Raw genomic sequence first — 18,972 nt, 5'->3', positions numbered from 1 at the left:
CACCACTAGACTTTAAAGGTTAAAGTTCACTTTCAGCCTTCGACACAGAGTAACGTTACACACTCACTGAATAAGTACTGAAATTTCAGGAGTATAACTTAGACCTTGAGGCAAATCGCTGCAGACAGCAACGACAGCTAACCGTGGTTAGCATAGTGCTGCGTCAAGCTAATTGGAGAAGAGGCTACCAACACCGGAAGTAAGAAACAATAAAGCTTTTTGTAAAGGGAACTAAGTATGAGGAAACGATAATATGAAGCGATAACATGATGTTACAATTACGGGATATGCCGAACAAAGGACGCTTTATCAGTGGTCTGGCTGAATCTTGATCTTTAACTGAGAATTTTTTACCTAAGGAAACAGTTGAAATGTGTACAACATTTCAACTGTTTCCTCAGTTGAAATGTACTGTAATCTCAGTTTTGTACATTTTATAAACGGTCTTAATAAGTCAAAATATGACATCTAAACTTATATCAAGTATTTCGTTTGTACTGATGATGTTGCGCCGTCTCATACCTGTCAAACGTTAAGCGAACCCCGTCGTGCTCTTAGTATGAAACGTCTCACCGGAAGCTGTGTTGTTCTAGTGGCTGCTTTGCCGCAGGTCAGAAGACCAACGTGGAGGAGAGGATGTGGGTACGCTGACATCTGCAAGCCAGAGGTTCAAGTGAGAGACGACCGCAGTCAGGCTGACGAACAACGGCCTTAGCAACGTCGAAGAAACTCCGCGACATGTAACTTGTTGTCAAGGTAAACCCCGACGAGCTAACCTCGTACTTCTTTGAGAGAAATGTGCTGTTGACTGTCATGTACGTTATGCTCAAAGTAGTTTGCTCCAAAGCTTTGACGCTAACTTAATTCCTGACTTCCTTGCTTGTTTACCGGTAATATCACAAAGTTCACGCCGTGGCTTGACAACGAAGCTAACGTAAAAAGTTAGCTGACTGTTTGGCTTTAAATAGTCGTTTTTTTGTTAGACGTGTGGTTGAAAAGTTGAGATTTGTCATGTGTCTCGTGAGTCACTGTTGCACTAACTGTTAATCCTCGTGTTTGTGAGTGCTCGGCCTCCCTGCTCACTATCAGACAAACAAAGTGGAATCCTGACTCGCACTTGGCAGGCGATCAGACCTGTTGCTGAACTCTGTGTTTTGACTGCAGGTGTAGCCATGACAGCGACTCCCCGCTTGTCTCTTCAGCCTCTTTATTTTCCCTCTAACACCTGTGAAGCCTCTTCCCTCATGATTCCTGGGAGAACAGCTGAAAAGATCATTCCTTAAAGATAAGAGCTGGATGAATCGACAGGCCGCAGAGAGCCACAGGCTGACATCCTTTCCGTGTAAATATGGAGGACCCTGACTTACTTTTGCTTTCATGTGGATCTTTCTTGCCATGAGTACCTGCTCAAGTGAAGCCAAAGGAGAGGAGCTGCATTTGTCAAAGCTCAACTATTCTGATCATCAGTCAAATGGTTTGAGTGATTTTTTTAAAAAGAGAAAACAAGTCAAAAATCTGTGATTATAGCTACTAAATGTGGCTATTTTCTGATTTCTTTACTCCTCCTCGACAGTAAACTGAATATATTTGGACTGTGGACAAAGCATGACCTTTGAGGACGTCATCGTGGCCTTTGACAAACACTAATGGACATTTTTCACCATTTTCTGACAACAACTAATCAATTAATTGAGAAAATGAGTTTAATCGACAGTGACATTGATCGTTAGTTGCGGATCGAGTCTGTCTGGCTGTACTTGGGTGTGTGTCAGAGACGTTGTGATGCAAAAATCACTGTGTGACGTCCAGCCTGCCATCACTCATCGCCGCCTGCCTGCTTTGACACAGTTGCTGTCGGTATTGCGTGCACAGAATGTAATGAGCCAATAGATGATTGTGTAGGTGAGAGGAGTCAGTGATCCTGTCTTATGGGTGTTTCACAAACTGAAAAGGATCAGCCGGTTGCAGGGGAGAGGTGTTTGTATAACCTGTTCCACTGGTGCTTATTAGATATTACATATGCTTTAACTATTTGTCCGTCTCTCTTGGCTGGCTGATGAGGAAATGAGCCGTGTATCGAGCCGTGCGCTGTACGGACTGCTCGTGCCAGACTAACCACGGAGAGCATAGCTAACTTGCTGACATCTGAGAAGAAAGTGAGTCCAGCTTCGAGCCAACTTTGTTTCTTCTGTATGACTGGAACATAAATTATTGAGCCTTCTTTTTCACTGCGCTCTGTTTTTAAAGTCTTGTTAGCGTGACGGGGTGAAACATGCACCGCAGATTGCAGCTTGGGAAGAAAGCCTTATCCCTCACCGACTTTGTGTTGTTTCATTTCCCTCTCAGCCAAAAAGTAGGGCAGGATTTTAAGCTGCGTGTCAGGCCTCCATCCCCTCCTGCTCGCACCAGACAGCTCCCCAGTAAGGCTATCAGATTCAGAGAGAGTGGAAGGTGTGATGGACAGCTAATAAAAGGGGGTTTTGTCTGCAGGCGTCTCCATTTTGTAACCTCAGGACTCGCGAGTCCTTTGGCCAGGGCCCAGACTGGAGTGAAAGAGCTTTGCTGCTGCCTTGAAGGACTCGCAGTGCAAATTGAGTTTCCTCTGTCTGTGTAGCGTAGATATACACACTCTCACACGGCACTTAGCACACACACATATTTCACTTTTATTTGACAGTGTTTTCTCTGCAGCTACATAAAGTCAAACTGCTCCCAGAATTTTGGCAGAACTGGGAAATAACCATCGCTGGTGTGAGGAAGGGGAAGCGCTGTCGGTGCGTGTGTGTCTGTTTGCACATCAGTATTGCTGCTAAGCCAGTCTGGCACCGGCTGCCACAAGTGTAAATGGCATCCTGTTCTAATATTAATGCAACACAATTATGTGATTACATTCAATTCAGTGTCAACATCGCTAAGTGGTCTGTTTTTACCGCAGCCCTCTGTCAAATCCTGCCATGCTAAGCTGATCTGTCAGACACAAATGTTTCAAATTGCTGTCTTCGTGTGTCTGCAAACCCAGAGTAATCCTATTTTTAAATCAGGAAAAAAAAGGCATCTATCCTCGTGCAAATATTCCACCCAACTTCTTTTTTTCTTTTTTTTTGTTGGGGGGGGGGGACTCAGCGGATGGGAATGGAAATCCTAAAATGAGGAAGTCAAAATGCTTGATTCTCAATCTAAATTGAAAATAAAAGGCCAGCTTAGACCTGACTATTTAATATACTGTATGTGTAATCTTTGATGTAAAGATATTGTGCAGTATCTGGGCTTGCTGTGTAACAGGCTTTGGGTACCTAAGCTCAAAACCGATTGCTACATTATGGTATTATAGGTTGGGAACGTTGCAAAAGCTTGACTGACAATGTGATTCATCAATTTTCCAGAATATATTCTAGCTGTAAGTTTGCAGGAAACACATCGATGTAATCTTGTGGACAAAAGACTCAAAGCCTCGGAGGCCTCAGATGATGTGTAGAAGCTGCCAAAGTGTGCAGCAGCGCAGTTTGGGTAAAACCTTTTTTAAGATCCAGTGCGACTAAAGCTGCACCGCTGTAATGAAGTTCATCAGGTTGAGGCATCTCTCCGTTGGAGTGCATCACAGACTCAATTTATTCAGCACATTACTGTACCGTAAGCCATAATTTAGCCTCTTCCATCTTTTCAATTTGTATTTAATGAGCATCTTAATGCAGCCCTGAGCATGCGATTATATTTACGACGTTGGCGTTGATTACTGCTAGTCTGGTCTATTGGAGCTGTGTCCTTGAGGCACTTGTGAGCTTAGAGGTAAACACCGTCTTTCTTGGGGGTACGTGTTGAGATGAGTAACTTTTGAACGGGTTTATTTCTTGGTTAAACCTCATTCCAATGATTTGATTTAAAAGCTCGGTCTTGTCAATCCCAGACTGCTGATGGTAGACACACATATAACAATCTTAATGATCATGTTTTTTATTTCATTCTGTCTCTTTCTGTCCTCCAGAAGCTTGTGTCCTGTAGGGCACCTTGAAGCTCACAGTGCCTCCCTGGGGCTCTCTGTCATGAGGGGGCGTTGCTCTCGAAAACTGGGCGTGCTGGCCAAGGCCGGCTTCCTGGTCTGGCTGCTATGGCTGGGCTACCTACTGTTAGCACGCTCCTCCTTCCCCTCCTCTTCCTCTATAGAGGATGACGACGAGGACCACAATCTTCTGGTGAGACAGTTCTCCATAGATGAGAGCGGGGCTGATGGGCAGCTGGCTAGGCCCCTCTACGTTAAGTCGCAACCAGACAACAACGCACCGGGGGAGTGGGGCCGGGCCACACACCTCAGCCTCAGCCCTGAAGAAAAGAAACAGGAGCAGGACAGCGTGGAGCGCTACGCCATCAATATCTATGTCAGTGATAAGATTTCCCTCCATCGGCACATCCAGGACCACAGGATGAATGAGTGAGTACAAAAAAAGCACCTAAACAGGAATGAGCCGCTAATCGGAGTCAGTTATTTTCTTTTCCACAACATACATGTATATCTGGCCTTGGACGCTGCATGGAGCTGATAGCTGTGCTACAACTGTGTCAGGGATATGTGACTCAATAGAGATTAAGTTGAGCTCTTTACTGGAATCAGTTTTCCATCGACAGATTGAAACGAGGATGAAGGCTCTCATGATGCATTGCTGGGCTTATTGAAGCCGGTGTAGATCGCTCTCTGCCTGAATGCATTCACTCCATCCAGAGTTCTTGTCCACAGCTGTTCTCAGCTCAGCCCCTCTGTGATCAAACACAGGGTATGATGTCTTTTGTTAGTTGTTCCTCCCCACACCTGGGCCTCATCCCTTACTGGCCATCCGAATGAAACCCACATGTGATATCCGTGAGTGTGGCAAGAAGCACCATTTGTGTAAAAGCCATGTGTTTGTTTTATATGAAGCGTCCCAGGTAAGCTTTGACTCTTGTTAGCAGTGGATTACATCTCAGGATACATCTTCTATACTGTTGACATTAAAGGTGCAATGTGCAATATATGTTAAACCTCAGCTTGAACTGTTTTTCTTATTAAACAGCAAAAAAAAACCCCGCACACCTTCTGAATTCAAGTTTTTCTCTTACCAAATTAAGATGCCCTCAGTCTGAGCAGACTCCAGGCAGCTAATAGCACTAGCTGCATGGCTAACTGAGCTAACAGTAGCTAGCAGTTACAGCTGTAGATAGCTACAGCAGAGAGTACAGTGAGCAGCAGTCAGAGGTTACTCTGGTGATATGCTGCCCCCTCTTTGTTTGGCTAAACCTTTGACCTTGAGGTGGCCAATTCTTACACAGCGTCCCTTTAAACATGCTAAATCTGCTGAAATTCACAGAAAAATTGATCTCAGAGGTTACCCAGTGAAGCTGAAATAAACCCTTTTAGTGGTGAGATGCCTGCATATCCAAAGGTAGACTGATAAAAAGCTGTGATCTTCTCAGCAGAAGGTTGACAGGTGCTTATGCACAGATACAGCTCGAACTGATGAGATCCCATCGTCGGCATCAGGGCAGTCTGTAGTAGCATTTTGTCGAGATTTTGAAACAGAGTCACTGCAGCGTACAAACTACCACTTTTATGAGTGGCATTTTTGACAAGCACATCATTTTTTCCCTTTGCCTGTGACCCTCTGGTGCTGTGGTCACTGGAATAAGTTAGTAGGGATGAGGTGGCGTGCAGAGCTCATGTGCTGTCTGCCTGCCCATACCGTGACGGTGTTGCATGACACAAGACACAGTGGTGCTCTGTGCTACTTTTGCTCAAACAGATTCTATTCATAAGCTCACAGACCTGTCGTGTTGGGTGATATGTCAGCTACTTTCACCCTGATAGTTGGAGAAATAGCATTTCTTATATCTGTACACATGTAGCTGAGGTGTGACGGAAGGTCATCCAGCATTGAACTGCCACCTAGTCTCTATGGGTTATGGCACATGGAGTGAGAATTAGTGAGATTTGTGGATTGCATCTTTCACAGATGTAGGTTAATGGAGGCCGAATTCCTGCTCTTGTTGCCAAGCTGTCCCAAGTGCATTAGTGTTTCTGTTTGGCTTCATGCCCAGCAACAATGTAAGCAAATGTGTTATGTCCTCTCAAACTAGCGCTTTTTAAGGTGTAAGTATGTGCTTGTTGCAGTCTGCATCTGCTTTGGTGGCAGATTCACGTAGTCCTGCTCTCTCCATCATGAACACGTCGCAGTACTGTGAACGCAGTACAGTACAGCTGCTGATTGGTTGTGACTAATGCTCAGCCCGACCATATTTCTTCTAATCCCAACCCACTTCCAACTGTGTCATAGTTGTGGCTTGAGCCTCTGGCTGCAACATTACCAGAAGTCATTCATCCTGTGCCAGTGGTTACAGTCTCTCAGTGTTGTGCGCCACTGATTCACAAAAATAGAGCTCTCAGAAAAATAGACGTTTGCCTTTTTATCCCTCTCCATGCCTCCATTTGTTCTCATTCCCTCAAGATAGCATTTCCAGTTTTTCACTTTAATTTTCATCCACTGTTGCCCCCCGTCCCCTCGCTCTGTTCTGCTCTCTTCGTCTCAGTTTGTTCAAGTATCTGTGGTCTCTCCCAGAGCGCTGCTGTGGTATGTTGCTCGCTGGTGTGATACCCTCCCCACCCCCATCCATATTTCTGCGGCTCTTCATTGTTTTAATGACTGCCATCTGGATTAAGACCAGACGCCTCCCCCTGCCACAGAAGTTGCTGAAGCTTCTATGGCTGTATCTAAACATCATGTCTTTCTTGTATGTGTACAATTAGGATGCTGTTTTTTAATAGATATGTGCTGTTGCTTATGTCACGTGTGTCTGTCTCTTCCTCGACCCACGCACGCAAACACTCCTCAGGTGCCGGAATAAGAAGTTTGACTACCGGCGTTTACCCACCACCTCTGTGATCATAGCCTTCTACAACGAGGCCTGGTCCACCCTGCTGAGGACTATTCACAGTGTCCTGGAGACCACGCCTGCCATCCTGTTGAAAGAGATCATCCTCATTGACGACTACAGTGACCGAGGTCGGACTCTCCACACTAACACATAAACCCATGTGTTATTTTGTTTGACTGTGAAACTAAAACTGACAGAAAAAAAAGTCTTTCAAGCTCAGAAACAAAGAGGCCTGACAGTCTTGGCCTAGTTTAGCAAAGCGGACAAGCCAAGCCTCAGTTGTGCTTTGATTTCTTCACAGTGACAGTGTACAAAAGAAAGAGTCAAGCAGGACTCTGCTATATATAGAGATGATAAGCTATCTGTGCAGCGATGAATAGACAATGCCTCTGGATACATTCCGAAACCAATTAGAAAAACATCCTCAGAAACAAGCGAGGACAATTTCCTTTAATGGTAGAATAAGGCGTAGCATCACTTCAGGGCATACTCCAAGTGTTTGCTTTTGGTTTTGGTAATTTTTAAAGGAGGATCATTATCAGAAATGAGCAAATTCTTAGAAGTTTCTTTTTTTTTTATTGCTAGCAGACTCTTATTTTCAGGCCATTTTATATTCAATTGAAAAACAAGAAGTACTGCATTTTCGTCATTATTGAGTGTTGAGTGTGGCCGCAGTGTCTGCATCTGCGTGACACAGGTGTGAACTCCTGGTCTTTCAGTCATGTGACAAAATAGTCTCAACTTAAAGGTTCACTTACTGGCTTTTCTGAGCTTCCAACTACATCTTGCGGTCTTCATCAGCAACTGGAACATGGACTGATTTCTGCAGACCCGTGCGAACTCTGAGAATGACACTGCTTCGTCTCAGAAACTGGATACAGGAGTAGCTTAATGTCCATCTGTCTTAATGGAATTGGTATTCTGTCCCAGCAAGTCTAGTCTGTGTATCGGAGACATTACACCATAATGATTACTTCAGCGTGCACTGAGCTGCCATGACATCATTTCCTCTCCTCTGACCACCCCGACCAAATGGAATGCTAGACATGCCACTCCCCGAGCAGAACGGTGACTGCAGACAGACAGCGAGTGGAGGACTGACAGCTCTCTCTCGTGTTTCCGACTAGGTTGCACAGCATACCAAGCTTTCTAATGACCTCATTTGTCTCTAGGCTATGAAAGGTGTTAATGCCACTCAACTGATGCTGAAGTTTCCAAAGCAGTAATTCACTCGGCAGCAAATGTTGTAATGTGGGTGGTTAAATCTGCATTAACAAGTATTTGTGATGTTAACACTGAATGACTCAACTCACAAGATAAATGTGTAATAAGAAGCAGTCCAAAACTGCAGAGAATAATCACTCGACTCTGGAGCCTTTGATCCTGTTGTAGCTAATGGTTTTGGTTTTACAGCCCGTAAATGAGCTGAGTCTGAGCCACGCTCATCAACCTGGGAGGAGGCAGCCATTTTCAGCCAAAAAAGCTCTGACGGCCCCATTGCACACTACCTGCCCAGCAGCATCTGGCAGACAGATAAAGGATAGGGGGCTATTTTGTGAACAAATCTGGGCATCTAGCAAGCTAAAGAGCCAAATATGTTTGTCAGGGAGTAGTGGAAAACACAACAGAGGAAAGCGAATTAAAATATTGGACTTACATTCATTAGCCATCGGCCAGAAATACAGCAAACCTGGGTTTGAAAGTTGACAGTTGTTTGCTAAGATGTTAGCCAGAACAAGCTGTATGAGGTAATGATTTGGCAGTATTTGCGTGTCTCAGCTTGTTTTGACATTTTTTCTGTCTTCTGGCGGCCAAAAATCAATTTAAAGAAAGAGAAGTTACATGCAGGATGAGGACATAACATCTCTTTAATGTTACAAATGTGTGTGTGTGTGTGTGTGTGTGTGTGTGTGTGTGTGTGTATTATGAAAAATAGGCTACCTGAAATCCCAACTCGCTGACTACATCAGTAACCTGGAGCGTGTGCGGCTCATCCGCACCAACAAAAGGGAGGGTCTGGTCCGGGCACGTCTCATTGGTGCCACCTATGCTACAGGTGACGTACTGACATTCCTTGACTGCCACTGTGAGTGCGTCCCTGGCTGGATCGAGCCTCTGCTGGAAAGGTGGGTTGACCGAATGAGATGAGTGAGAGCTTTCTGGAGATCTAAACCTAAAGGCCATGCTTTGTGTTCAGGATTGGCGAGAACACCAGTACCATCGTGTGCCCGGTGATCGACACCATTGACTGGAACACCTTCGAGTTTTACATGCAAACGGAGGAGCCGATGATCGGAGGTTTTGACTGGAGACTCACCTTTCAGTGGCACTCCGTCCCCGAAGTGGAACGCAAGAGGCGCAGGTCTCGCATTGACCCCATCAGGTGACAGCATGATACTTCAGAAGTGCCGCTCTCAAGGGAGATCACTTTATCAGATTGGCAGCCGTTCAGGTGTAGCGCTCTGCCCTGAAAAATGTAATACACCTGTCACTGCTAATTTGTCAGTGTGCGTGTTATATTACTTTATTACTTACATGCTACATTTACACTTCTATTATACCCGAAGAATGGCTGATCTTTGAACACAGGAATGTCAGAAAATTGGTCAGTTCTAACCAACTCATACATGTCGCTTCCTATTTATCAACATTCCTTTTAGTTTCATCACACCCATCTCACTACTGGAAAAAATGTAAGATCTCAGAGAAACAGGAAAACAATCCTATCATTTTTATCAACTTTTACATCACCCTGCCTCGAGCCAAAACTTCTGCTTTCAAAGAGCAACTCCAATGAAGTCTTGCATGGAGGGAAAGCATTGCAGCACAGGCCTCTCTTGGCTGAAAGGCTAAAGTCCATTGCACCTCATGTGGTCTGCTGGGTTTGCGATCACACCCACCCGTGATGCATAATTATGCAATTTTGCGTTGTGTTGCACTGGGTAGAATGTGGGAAGAGCAACCACCGTTCAGCACCGCAAGCATGATTATTCACTCATGTATTTACTCATTCAAGGCCTCTTTTAATAAGGTGTTTTATATGCTCTAAAGGTGGTAGATTGCATAGTTCAGTAACTACATTTGCACTGCATTAATCAAAAGCAGGTGGGGACATAGGATTGAACATTACCTGTATATAGACGCCTTATTATCACCGTTTCTTCCAGGTCTCCAACAATGGCAGGTGGATTATTTGCTGTGAGCAAGGCCTACTTTGAGTACCTGGGCACATATGACATGGGCATGGAGGTGTGGGGAGGAGAAAACCTGGAGCTCTCTTTCAGGGTGAGTTCAGTTCTCCTTCAGTGAGCAGAGTCGCTGCTAAGCCTCTGCGGAGCTGAGAGAGAGTGACTAGTCTCACTGGCTTTGTTGTCGAAATCTCTTACTCGCCGACAAAACATCTATCGACATTTCATTAGCAGAGAGAATCTTTTTTTCATAGCCCCCGATCCTTTGATTCATTCATCTCCGAACAGCAAACAGTCAGTGGGTAATTGGTGTGAGAGAGACACATGTCAGTGTCAGATCACAGTCAGCCATGGCATCTGAAACTGCACCCTGATATTGGCTGATGCCTTGTTGTGACGTTGGTGTCTCTTTTCACTTGTCTGCGTCAATCACACTGGCACAGATTTTAGGCTATGTGTGAGTTTGCAGCAGGAGCGTTCAAGGGGAGGCGATGCAAATTGTGTGTGCATGATTTATAGTGTGTATGTGGTTTCAGTGTGAAGTCGAATGGGCCGTTCCCCCGAGTGATGTGTTATGCATGTGGAAATAAAAAAAAAAGGCTCTCACTGGGACTTTTTGCCATAAATAATTCATGCGTAGTGAATTAGTTTTCAATGCTGTTTTTTGGAGTGCTAAAAAGATGGTGGAACATAAAGTGTCTGGTGACTTAAAGTAATAATCTTCAGGATTTTCATTTAAATAAAGTCACAAATGCCAAATTTGGGAACAGAATTTTGACAAGGCCTATGGCCTTTGAAGCCCTTGAACTGCAGTATTACAAACTGGGCGGCTGTGGCGACATTCCCAGGTAAAAAGCCCAAAGCGGCACTCAGTTAGTGATGCGTTTCCATCACTCAGCTGTGGTTGGTCTGCCAGAGAGGGTAGGCGGAGCCAACAACAGACTCGCTCTTCAGCTCAGTTGAATGTGGAGAGCCAAACTCCTTTTTACTGTTTCTGCTAGCTTTGCAAAGAAATGGTTATGATGGCCGAACAAACAAAGAACAGATTGGTGACTGATGTCTCACAGGTGTGGATCTCCTGAAACACACCTGTAATTACCAGTTGTCGCTATAGGTGCTGCCAAAGAGAACAAAACGGAGATCTTCCACAAAGAGTGGTCATTCAGAGAGGACTTTTAGCATTGCACCAGTCACCACAAACATGATCATTCTATTTCTACTTCTGTTCTATCATTATTGTCTGTCATGTATTTAACCCCCCTCAGGTGTGGCAGTGTGGGGGCAGCCTGGAGATTCACCCCTGCTCTCATGTGGGCCACGTGTTTCCTAAAAAGGCCCCTTATGCACGGCCCAACTTCCTCCAGAACACCGTACGAGCTGCAGAAGTTTGGATGGACTCTTATAAACAACACTTCTACAACAGGAACCCCCCAGCAAGAAAGGTATGACACTTAGAACCGAAAGCAGCCAAGTTTTTAAACAGCGTGTCGTGACGCTGCTGTGAGGAATGCTAGGAGCTGACCTCAGAATGCTCCCTGAATTATATTTGGATAAATACGTTCCCTAGGCACTGCGCTCTGTTACACACTTGTTTTTCATTCTGCTGGTACGAACCTGAAGCCCTGTAGTGATGCCATGTTACACCTGTTAATATGGTGCAGAGAGCGACTTACCTTTGATGTGCAATTTAGATGTTTCATATGATATGATTCACCTGTGTGGGTCAGCATATGATGAAACGCTGTCATGTCTGACTGGGTCAGGCGTATGTGTGAGAGGGCGCGCATGAGTAACAAGTGACGTGTGCCGTGTGCCTCTCAGGTTCTGAGTATTGGGCATCATCAAACATTCATGTATCTCAGTTTCACCTATCTGAAAAAAGTACATTATTAATGTGAGGGATCTTTGATCAAACAATAAATTACCTGGTCAGGGGGAGATTGAACACAGCGCTACCAGAGCAGATCACCAGCCCCACATCTGAAATGCTGCTGTCATAACACGTTAGCACACCGCTGAGGCACAGACCATAATGTGGTGTGGAGTGGTATGTAATTCTTTTTCATTAAGTGCCTTCAGTCACTTCTATTGATTTGATATTTTTACGACATTGAAATAGATGGACGACCACTTCACTGCCTTTCAGATGCATCGTTAAAAGCATTTTCCCCACCCAGCAGTAGTTTTTAATGAATGTTTGTATCCTGGGTTATGGTTTAACTGTTTTAACTTTGTTTTCACAAAGGATTGAAAAAACGGATTCAAATATGATCTCTGTGTTTGTGTCTTTGAGATACGTCATTCCTCCATTGTTTATCTCAGTCTGAAATAGTTCAGTGTGTCTGTGAGACCTTATAGTTACACTCCACTCTCATGCAGTGCAAAGGTATGTTTAAGGTGTGTGTGTGTGTGTGTGATTGCACTGGCCTTTGAGTTGCTTAAGGTGGAGTTCCCCAGCTCAGCAAACACAGTTATCCAGGTGCAACCAATCACCTGCTGGTTTGTTTCCTGGTGGTACCATAAGGTCACGGTTGTTGGGTTGTTGGTTGTCGAGTGTATCCTTCATATGCCTTCATTTCCAGGATGTAAATATTTACTTTTATGGTGTGACTGTTTTCAAATATTGAATTCCCTTAGATATATAATTTATATAAACTTTAGCATCCTCTCTTGCCAGCAGAATATAACTTGTATATAAAAAATTTCACCCACATTTCCCACATTTGACATTGTGTGCTTACTTTGCAGGAGACCTATGGGGATATATCAGAGCGGCTGCTGCTGAGGGAGAGGCTGAAATGCAACAGTTTTGACTGGTATCTGAAGCATATCTACCCTGATCTACACGTACCTGAGGACCGGGGGGGCTGGCATGGGGCTGTGAGTGTCTGCTATCCATATCTGTTTTTTATCTGCACTAATTGCATATTTCGTGCTTGTTTGCACCAGCCTTGTTACTGAAGTGAAAAAGAAATGGCATTGCCGTCGTGTCTTCGTTTCTGAAATCCTTCTTTATCGAGCCTGAAAGGTGTTAGGAAGAGGCATGATACGGGAAAATCCCGCTGAAAGCGAGGAGGCTGGGCTAAGACAAACAAAGGCTTTGAAACCCATTTGGACTGGGATCAAGACCATTATAGTCCAGACACCTGGTGGAGTCTTCCATTGCAAAATGCTTTGCACATGATTCTTGGTTTGCTCCGTGTTGAGTTTTAAAATGATGAAATTTCAGCCACCATGTTGTCACCATTGTCTGAAGAAAAACCAAAAAAATCCCTGAAGGATTTCTTAGGCCTGAACATCCACTGCATTGCCTTGTTGCCGCTTGTTTCACCTTCACAGTGACGTCACGTGCTAGATGGAACGATGGCATTGTCCAAAAATCTGAAATAGTATTATTATCTAAAATTTCTGTACATGCCAGCAGCACCAGTGTTCTGTAAATATGGTATTCTCTCAAATATTGGCGTTTTGATTTGAAAGCATGAGAAACTAAAAATTGGTTAAAGTATTGCGTATTGATTGCTTAACGTGTGTGTGTTGATGTGGAAAATAAGCAAAGATGGGCGAGAGTCTGTTTTGGTTTCTGAGTGATATTTCGGAGAGGACTGAATCCAGCAGTGTCTACGGTGCTGACCTGCCTCACACGAATCAATAAAATACAGCATTTAAGTTTTTATTGATATTTTATTGTTCTTCACCCGCCAGGTGCGGAGCTCAGGGATCCACTCAGAGTGTCTGGACTACAACGCTCCGGAGCACAGTCCCACAGGTGCCCACCTCTCTCTGTTTGGCTGCCACGGCCAGGGAGGCAACCAGGTACATTAGGCATTTCACAGTTTTACTCTAACTTTCTCCATCTCTCCCGCGTTCTCGCGTGTTCTTTCCTGTCACAATTTCCCAACCTCTCTTGGCCCGGTGGGAGATGTATCTTGAAATGTCAACGCTCTCTGCTAACCCCTGAAACGAGCTGCCACAGTTGATTCACACCAGAAAATTGCTCTCTGCTGGTGTGTCCTGCATGACTTGAATGTAATGAAGGGAAATAGTACGTTTGGCATTGTGTCCACATATACCCAAAAATATCGTGCAATTGAATCACTGGGACTTTTAAACTGAATGCCTGCCAGCTCCAGTGATGGATGGTTTAAGCTACTGGCAGATTATTTGTCGGTGTGGATGTATATTTAATGTTGCAGTCAGACAATAGGCAGAGCTCCTTTCTGTGAATCTCCAACCTGCTTGATATCTCTGATTACCCCACTGATGCAGCGCATCGGGTGTCCCCAGTCACAAAAAGCACCATGTGTGACTGAAAATCAATGTTTGAATGGCTCCCTGCTGAAACAAAAACCTGAGGGCCCTCCACCGCCTCCCTCCTGCCCCCCCTTCCCTGGCCCACATAAGAACCCACGTTCCATTTAAAAGATACATGAGCCTCGCCGGCAGAATGAATGGCACAGCCCGGGTAAATAAGTTTGAAGCCAGACATGGGGGGCCCCGAGTGAGTCTTTTATTAGAAACAACCATTATGGGCCCCGATGCACCTGAAAAATGTATGAGATGTGAAGAGAAGGACGGGGTAGTATGAAGATTGATTACCTGACCCTCCGTTTAACAGGTAGCCAAGGGAGTCTTGTCCCCTTGGGCCCAGATAGTTGGGTTTGTGTTCACGACTGGTTGATTGAGAGGGCCGAGTCTTTACTGATGAGATCCCTCGACACACACGCCGACATGCCATGCAATGGTAGCTTAGCCAGGGCTTGATCCCACAGCAGAGTACGAGGAAAACATCCTCTAATCCTGGCAGAAAAAACATGCCAAACTGCACTATTGTGCTTGTTGAAAGGCTTAATAAAGCCAAGAGATTAAGGTGGAGAGAGACAAATACCAAAACAAAAAGAGTAGAGCAGTGTTTTAGTCCCAGCGACTGCTGCTTTTCCAGTTGGGTTTCTTTCTATAGTCATTTCCATTTCACGGTAAAGAACCACATATTCACGCGAATAACCCGGCCTCTCTTCTGCTGCAGTACTTTGAATACACATCTCAAAAAGAGATCCGTTTCAACTCGGTGACAGAGCTGTGTGCTGAGGTGCTGGAGGGACAGACCTCCATCGGGATGAGGCACTGCCCGAGCGATGGGGAGCTCAAACCCCCCAGTATCATCTGGGAGTTCAGGAAGGTAAGGGCTCACGCACAAGTACCCATGAATCCACAGGACCATCTTTCCAAACGTTCTTATCCTTCCTCTGATCTAACCTTTCTCCTTAAACCCTTTCAGGACGGAACCATCTACCACCCTCACTCAGACATGTGCGTGACAGCCTACCGCACACCAGAGGGCCGCACGGACGCCCAGACAAGGCGCTGTGTCCCGGGAGACAAAAGCCAGCAGTGGAAGTTTGAGTGGTAGGAGGAGGAAGAGAGAAAGTAGCAGGGAACCTCAAGTGACCTTGTTTTACCATAGTGCAATTACTACAGTGGATGTCTTCTTCGCTGCTCCCAATTCTCTCGCTCTCCAAGTCGGCACTCCATTTGAATGGGAACGGAGAGCAAATAAACGGTGGCGAAAAGGTCACTTTAAGCCAGTGATTCACCCAATTCAGCGCTTTTATACCCATGTGAATGACTGAATAAGTGCATTTTGCGGTAGAGTGAATGAGAATTGCAAGAAGAGGTTTATTTGGTCCTCTTAAGCAGACCAGCTGAACTAGAGACTTTTCGCGTTGCTTTCATCCAAGTGCCTCTGCAACCAAAACGGAGTCCAGCGCACATCTCAAGTGTCTTAAATGGTCATGTGTTCGTTCCTCTCAATGCAACAACTTGAAAGCAAACTGTCCAGCACATGAAAGAAGTGCCTTTCAAAGCATTTCCTATCCAAGCTACATGCAAAATCATGCTGCGTTAACGTTAACCTTGATGTGCAATTAATATGAATTATTTTTGTTAAATCCTGACGCTTGTTTGTTTTTAGTCGTCAAATAAATGATCAATTTCAAGATGGGCTGCTGAAAGTAAGACACGCCAGGAATGTAAGGTCAGCAGCATTTCTGCCCCAAACCAGCTACTTCCTAACATGCTCCATCATGTGAGAGGGAAACAGGGAGAGAGCGCTGCAGTCATACTAGACTGCTCCTCAATTCTATCTCTTGCCTGTGGAGCCTGTTTCATGGTAGAATGCTGCCTGAACAAGACTTGAAGCATTCATTAAGCATTTGTGCTAAGTGCAATTTGCCCCAGAGGGCTTAGCGAGTAGACAGGAATGTTGTAGTCTATTCTTCCCTGTTTTGTAAAATTAAGAACACCTTCTGAAGTCATCCGTCACTGTGCCTTAGAAAAGGTTGTCACCCCAAAAGAACTTTGTTTGTGCCGAAATGAAACGTGCCAGTGGATGTCAGATGTGTTTAGAGCATTTAAAATGTTAACAACAACACTGGCTTGATGCACTTGATTTTATTTAGACACAAAGAGCCTTAAGGGTAGCGCCTGTTTAATTTAATCCTTCAATTTGGCTGTGCCAGACTGTTTTGTTAAGACTCCTGTGTGTAAACTGTACTTGAAACGGCATCAGAAATACTCCTGTGTTGTTGTTTTTTTCCCACTGAAGACCCTGTGGGTGCTCCTACTGAGATTATAAGGACCAAGAGACGCAGTGCAACTGTAAGTTGAAATGTTTGCTGAAAAGCAGCTGTATTTGCTGAAGACTGCTCCTCGCTGAGCAATGTTCGGCATCTGCGGTCCTTTGACTTTGTGAATATAAGATATTCATACTAGTCAGTGCGTACAGTGGGTAAACAAGAAGGGGACTTCCTGTTTTGTGTTAACTTTTTTGTAAATAATGTTTGGTTTAAGGGACCAGAGTGGGACAGTGGTATTGTAAAGCACCTCTAAAACTACTGATAATGCAAAAGGGATGATGAATACTTGATATGAAGGAGAGGGTGACTGAAATGGGATGGATGTTTCACTGTTGATTAAAGCTGTTGGGATGATTGAAAGAATAAAACTAACCGTTGTTGCACATTGCCATTTTCTTTGTTTGTGTCTCAGTTCTGCACACTGTTAAATTGTACAGATTTACTGCCTGACAGACGTGTGAGCTTATTAAAGGCTGTGGCATCTACTGACAGGCTGCTGCAGCATCCCACTCCTCATTCCCTTCAGACAGGGGTTGTGATATTCACTGTCATTTGGCACCACCTACTGGTAGGAAAACAAATAACACTGACAATTCATGGAAGGTCATCTCACCACAAACTGGCCACAGGTCAGGAGAAGAATTTAAATTGTTGGTGTGAGATTACGTCAGTGTCTTAGCTAACCTGTATGTTTTCCATTGTTTTCTGAACGTCTGTGGGCTCAGAGGATGATTAGTCACAACATACATCAAAGGCATACGGTTGATTTGCTCTGTCCTTGATCAACATTTAATGAAGTAAATATTACTAATCAAGCTATTTTAAGACATAAAATTGTTGGATCCTCAAAGAAGATGCAGACATCTGAAAGACTGCAGGGAAAGTCTTTACTGTGGAGGCTTAACATTGAGGGAGGTACAGTCATATGACACTTTCTTGAATTTGATTCATCCACAGATTTTGTGATATGTCACAGATCCTGAGGTATGTGTTGACAGATCATAAATTTACTTTGATGTAGTCTGAAGTAATTTGTTATTTTCACAGTTTTTTTTTTAGTTTTTTTTTTTATTAATCAAAAATGTTAATTGTACTGTAAATCCTGAATCTGTATCTTCATAACCTGCGGATGGAGGTGAGAGGAGTGAGTGGTGGTGTTTTTTAACAACCTGATGGGTGACATGGCATCAAGAGAGGAAGATAGGGCAAGAACAGGAAGTTTATTGAGAGGATGTGGGTGAGGCTGGAGTGACGAGGCACAAAGCTAAAACAAAAGAGGAGGGATGTCAGTAGCATTAGCATTTGTCTATCCAGAGGTTCAATTGTCAGATGGTTGAATCACATTATGCAGATTTGTATTTATGCTATAAATAGCACGTGTGGTGATTGCTGACCGCTGTATCCTCTTAATGCTGCTGTGGCTCTCCTTGTGTGACCTGCTGCACGAGGTTCATATTCTCCAGCTATCCCTCAGTAACAGCTGTTGCCTCATCTGCCCGTTAAGACACTGGCTGACGTGCTTCCAAACAAACGTCCCTCTGATGGAAATGCACCTCGTGTCATTCACATTTCCTCGCAGCCTTTGGTCACTTCACGGCAGCCTGGTTCCTTTTCAGGACAGATTTAGTGCTCTTAGTTTTATTTAGTGCTCCGCAGGGGCAGCATTTTGTGGTGGTCTGTCCATTTTTCCAGTATGACAGTCAGTCTTTGGGTGTGTAACCATCATCTCCCTGTTTGAGGGAAGCACACATTCAGTCAGTAAGCATCTCATACACACAGTCTGACAGAGGAACAACCTGGTTCAATTAAAGAGCAACTGAGTGCAATGTCACTGCTCCAATAAATTCTTTGAGAATGCCTCCTTCACTGTCTTGGTAGATAGGAATAAAAAATAAAATAAAATAAAATGTATGAATGTTTGAAATTAAATGAACAGGGCTTTTTTGTTTTGTTTTGTTTTGTTTTGCCTGTATTGGATTGACAACAGGAAGGATAATAACTCAGCCCAAAGGTGCATCTGCAGCTCACCATTGTTTTCTTTTTCCCGTGAATACATTTGCACCAAATATCTGTTGCATGGAAAATGTCATCCATCATCCGCTGCTAAATGAAAACGCCCTCATGCATTAACATTAATATTGTGTCTCTGACAGACACGACGAGCCCAGTCTACCGTGGCATATTACAACACTCCGGCTGACTTGTTGCCTTCTCGTGACTCTTTGTAGTTTTCACAATATGGGTACTCGATC

The 18,972-nt window shown here is 44.3% G+C and overlaps 1 protein-coding gene across 2 annotated transcripts; it reads left to right on the top strand.

The window, feature by feature from the left end:
* Positions 1-608: 608 nt before the first annotated feature.
* On the top strand, positions 609-17,103 carry poc1bl (POC1 centriolar protein homolog B (Chlamydomonas), like). 2 transcript variants are annotated; one of them, XM_076754531.1, is made up of 11 exons: positions 609-756; positions 3,983-4,426; positions 6,856-7,025; positions 8,834-9,023; positions 9,095-9,280; positions 10,065-10,182; positions 11,351-11,527; positions 12,834-12,965; positions 13,791-13,901; positions 15,112-15,264; positions 15,364-17,103. In XM_076754531.1, the coding sequence occupies exons 2-11, from the start codon at positions 4,041-4,043 to the stop codon at positions 15,493-15,495; spliced, it is 1,755 nt and encodes a 584-aa protein (XP_076610646.1). In that variant the 5' UTR covers positions 609-756; positions 3,983-4,040; the 3' UTR covers positions 15,496-17,103. The 2 variants fall into 2 exon arrangements, with proteins under 2 accessions (XP_076610646.1, XP_076610647.1); XM_076754532.1 differs by lacking the exon at positions 609-756 and adding an exon at positions 1,947-2,156.
* The last annotated feature ends 1,869 nt before the right edge of the window (positions 17,104-18,972 follow it).

The sequence above is a fragment of the Chaetodon auriga genome, chromosome 17, assembly GCF_051107435.1.
Source record: "Chaetodon auriga isolate fChaAug3 chromosome 17, fChaAug3.hap1, whole genome shotgun sequence".
In the NCBI taxonomy this organism is placed as follows: domain Eukaryota; kingdom Metazoa; phylum Chordata; class Actinopteri; order Chaetodontiformes; family Chaetodontidae; genus Chaetodon; species Chaetodon auriga.
This window is presented reverse-complemented; position numbering and strand designations above follow the sequence as displayed.

Coding starts and splice junctions, on each gene's coding strand:
- poc1bl (XM_076754531.1), top strand. CDS start 4,041: ATGAGGGGGCGTTGCTCTCGAAAACTGGGCGTGCTGGCCAAGGCCGGC. Junction 9,024..9,094: donor ATCGAGCCTCTGCTGGAAAG/GTGGGTTGACCG, acceptor CTTTGTGTTCAG/GATTGGCGAGAACACCAGTA. Junction 13,902..15,111: donor ACGGCCAGGGAGGCAACCAG/GTACATTAGGCA, acceptor CTTCTGCTGCAG/TACTTTGAATACACATCTCA.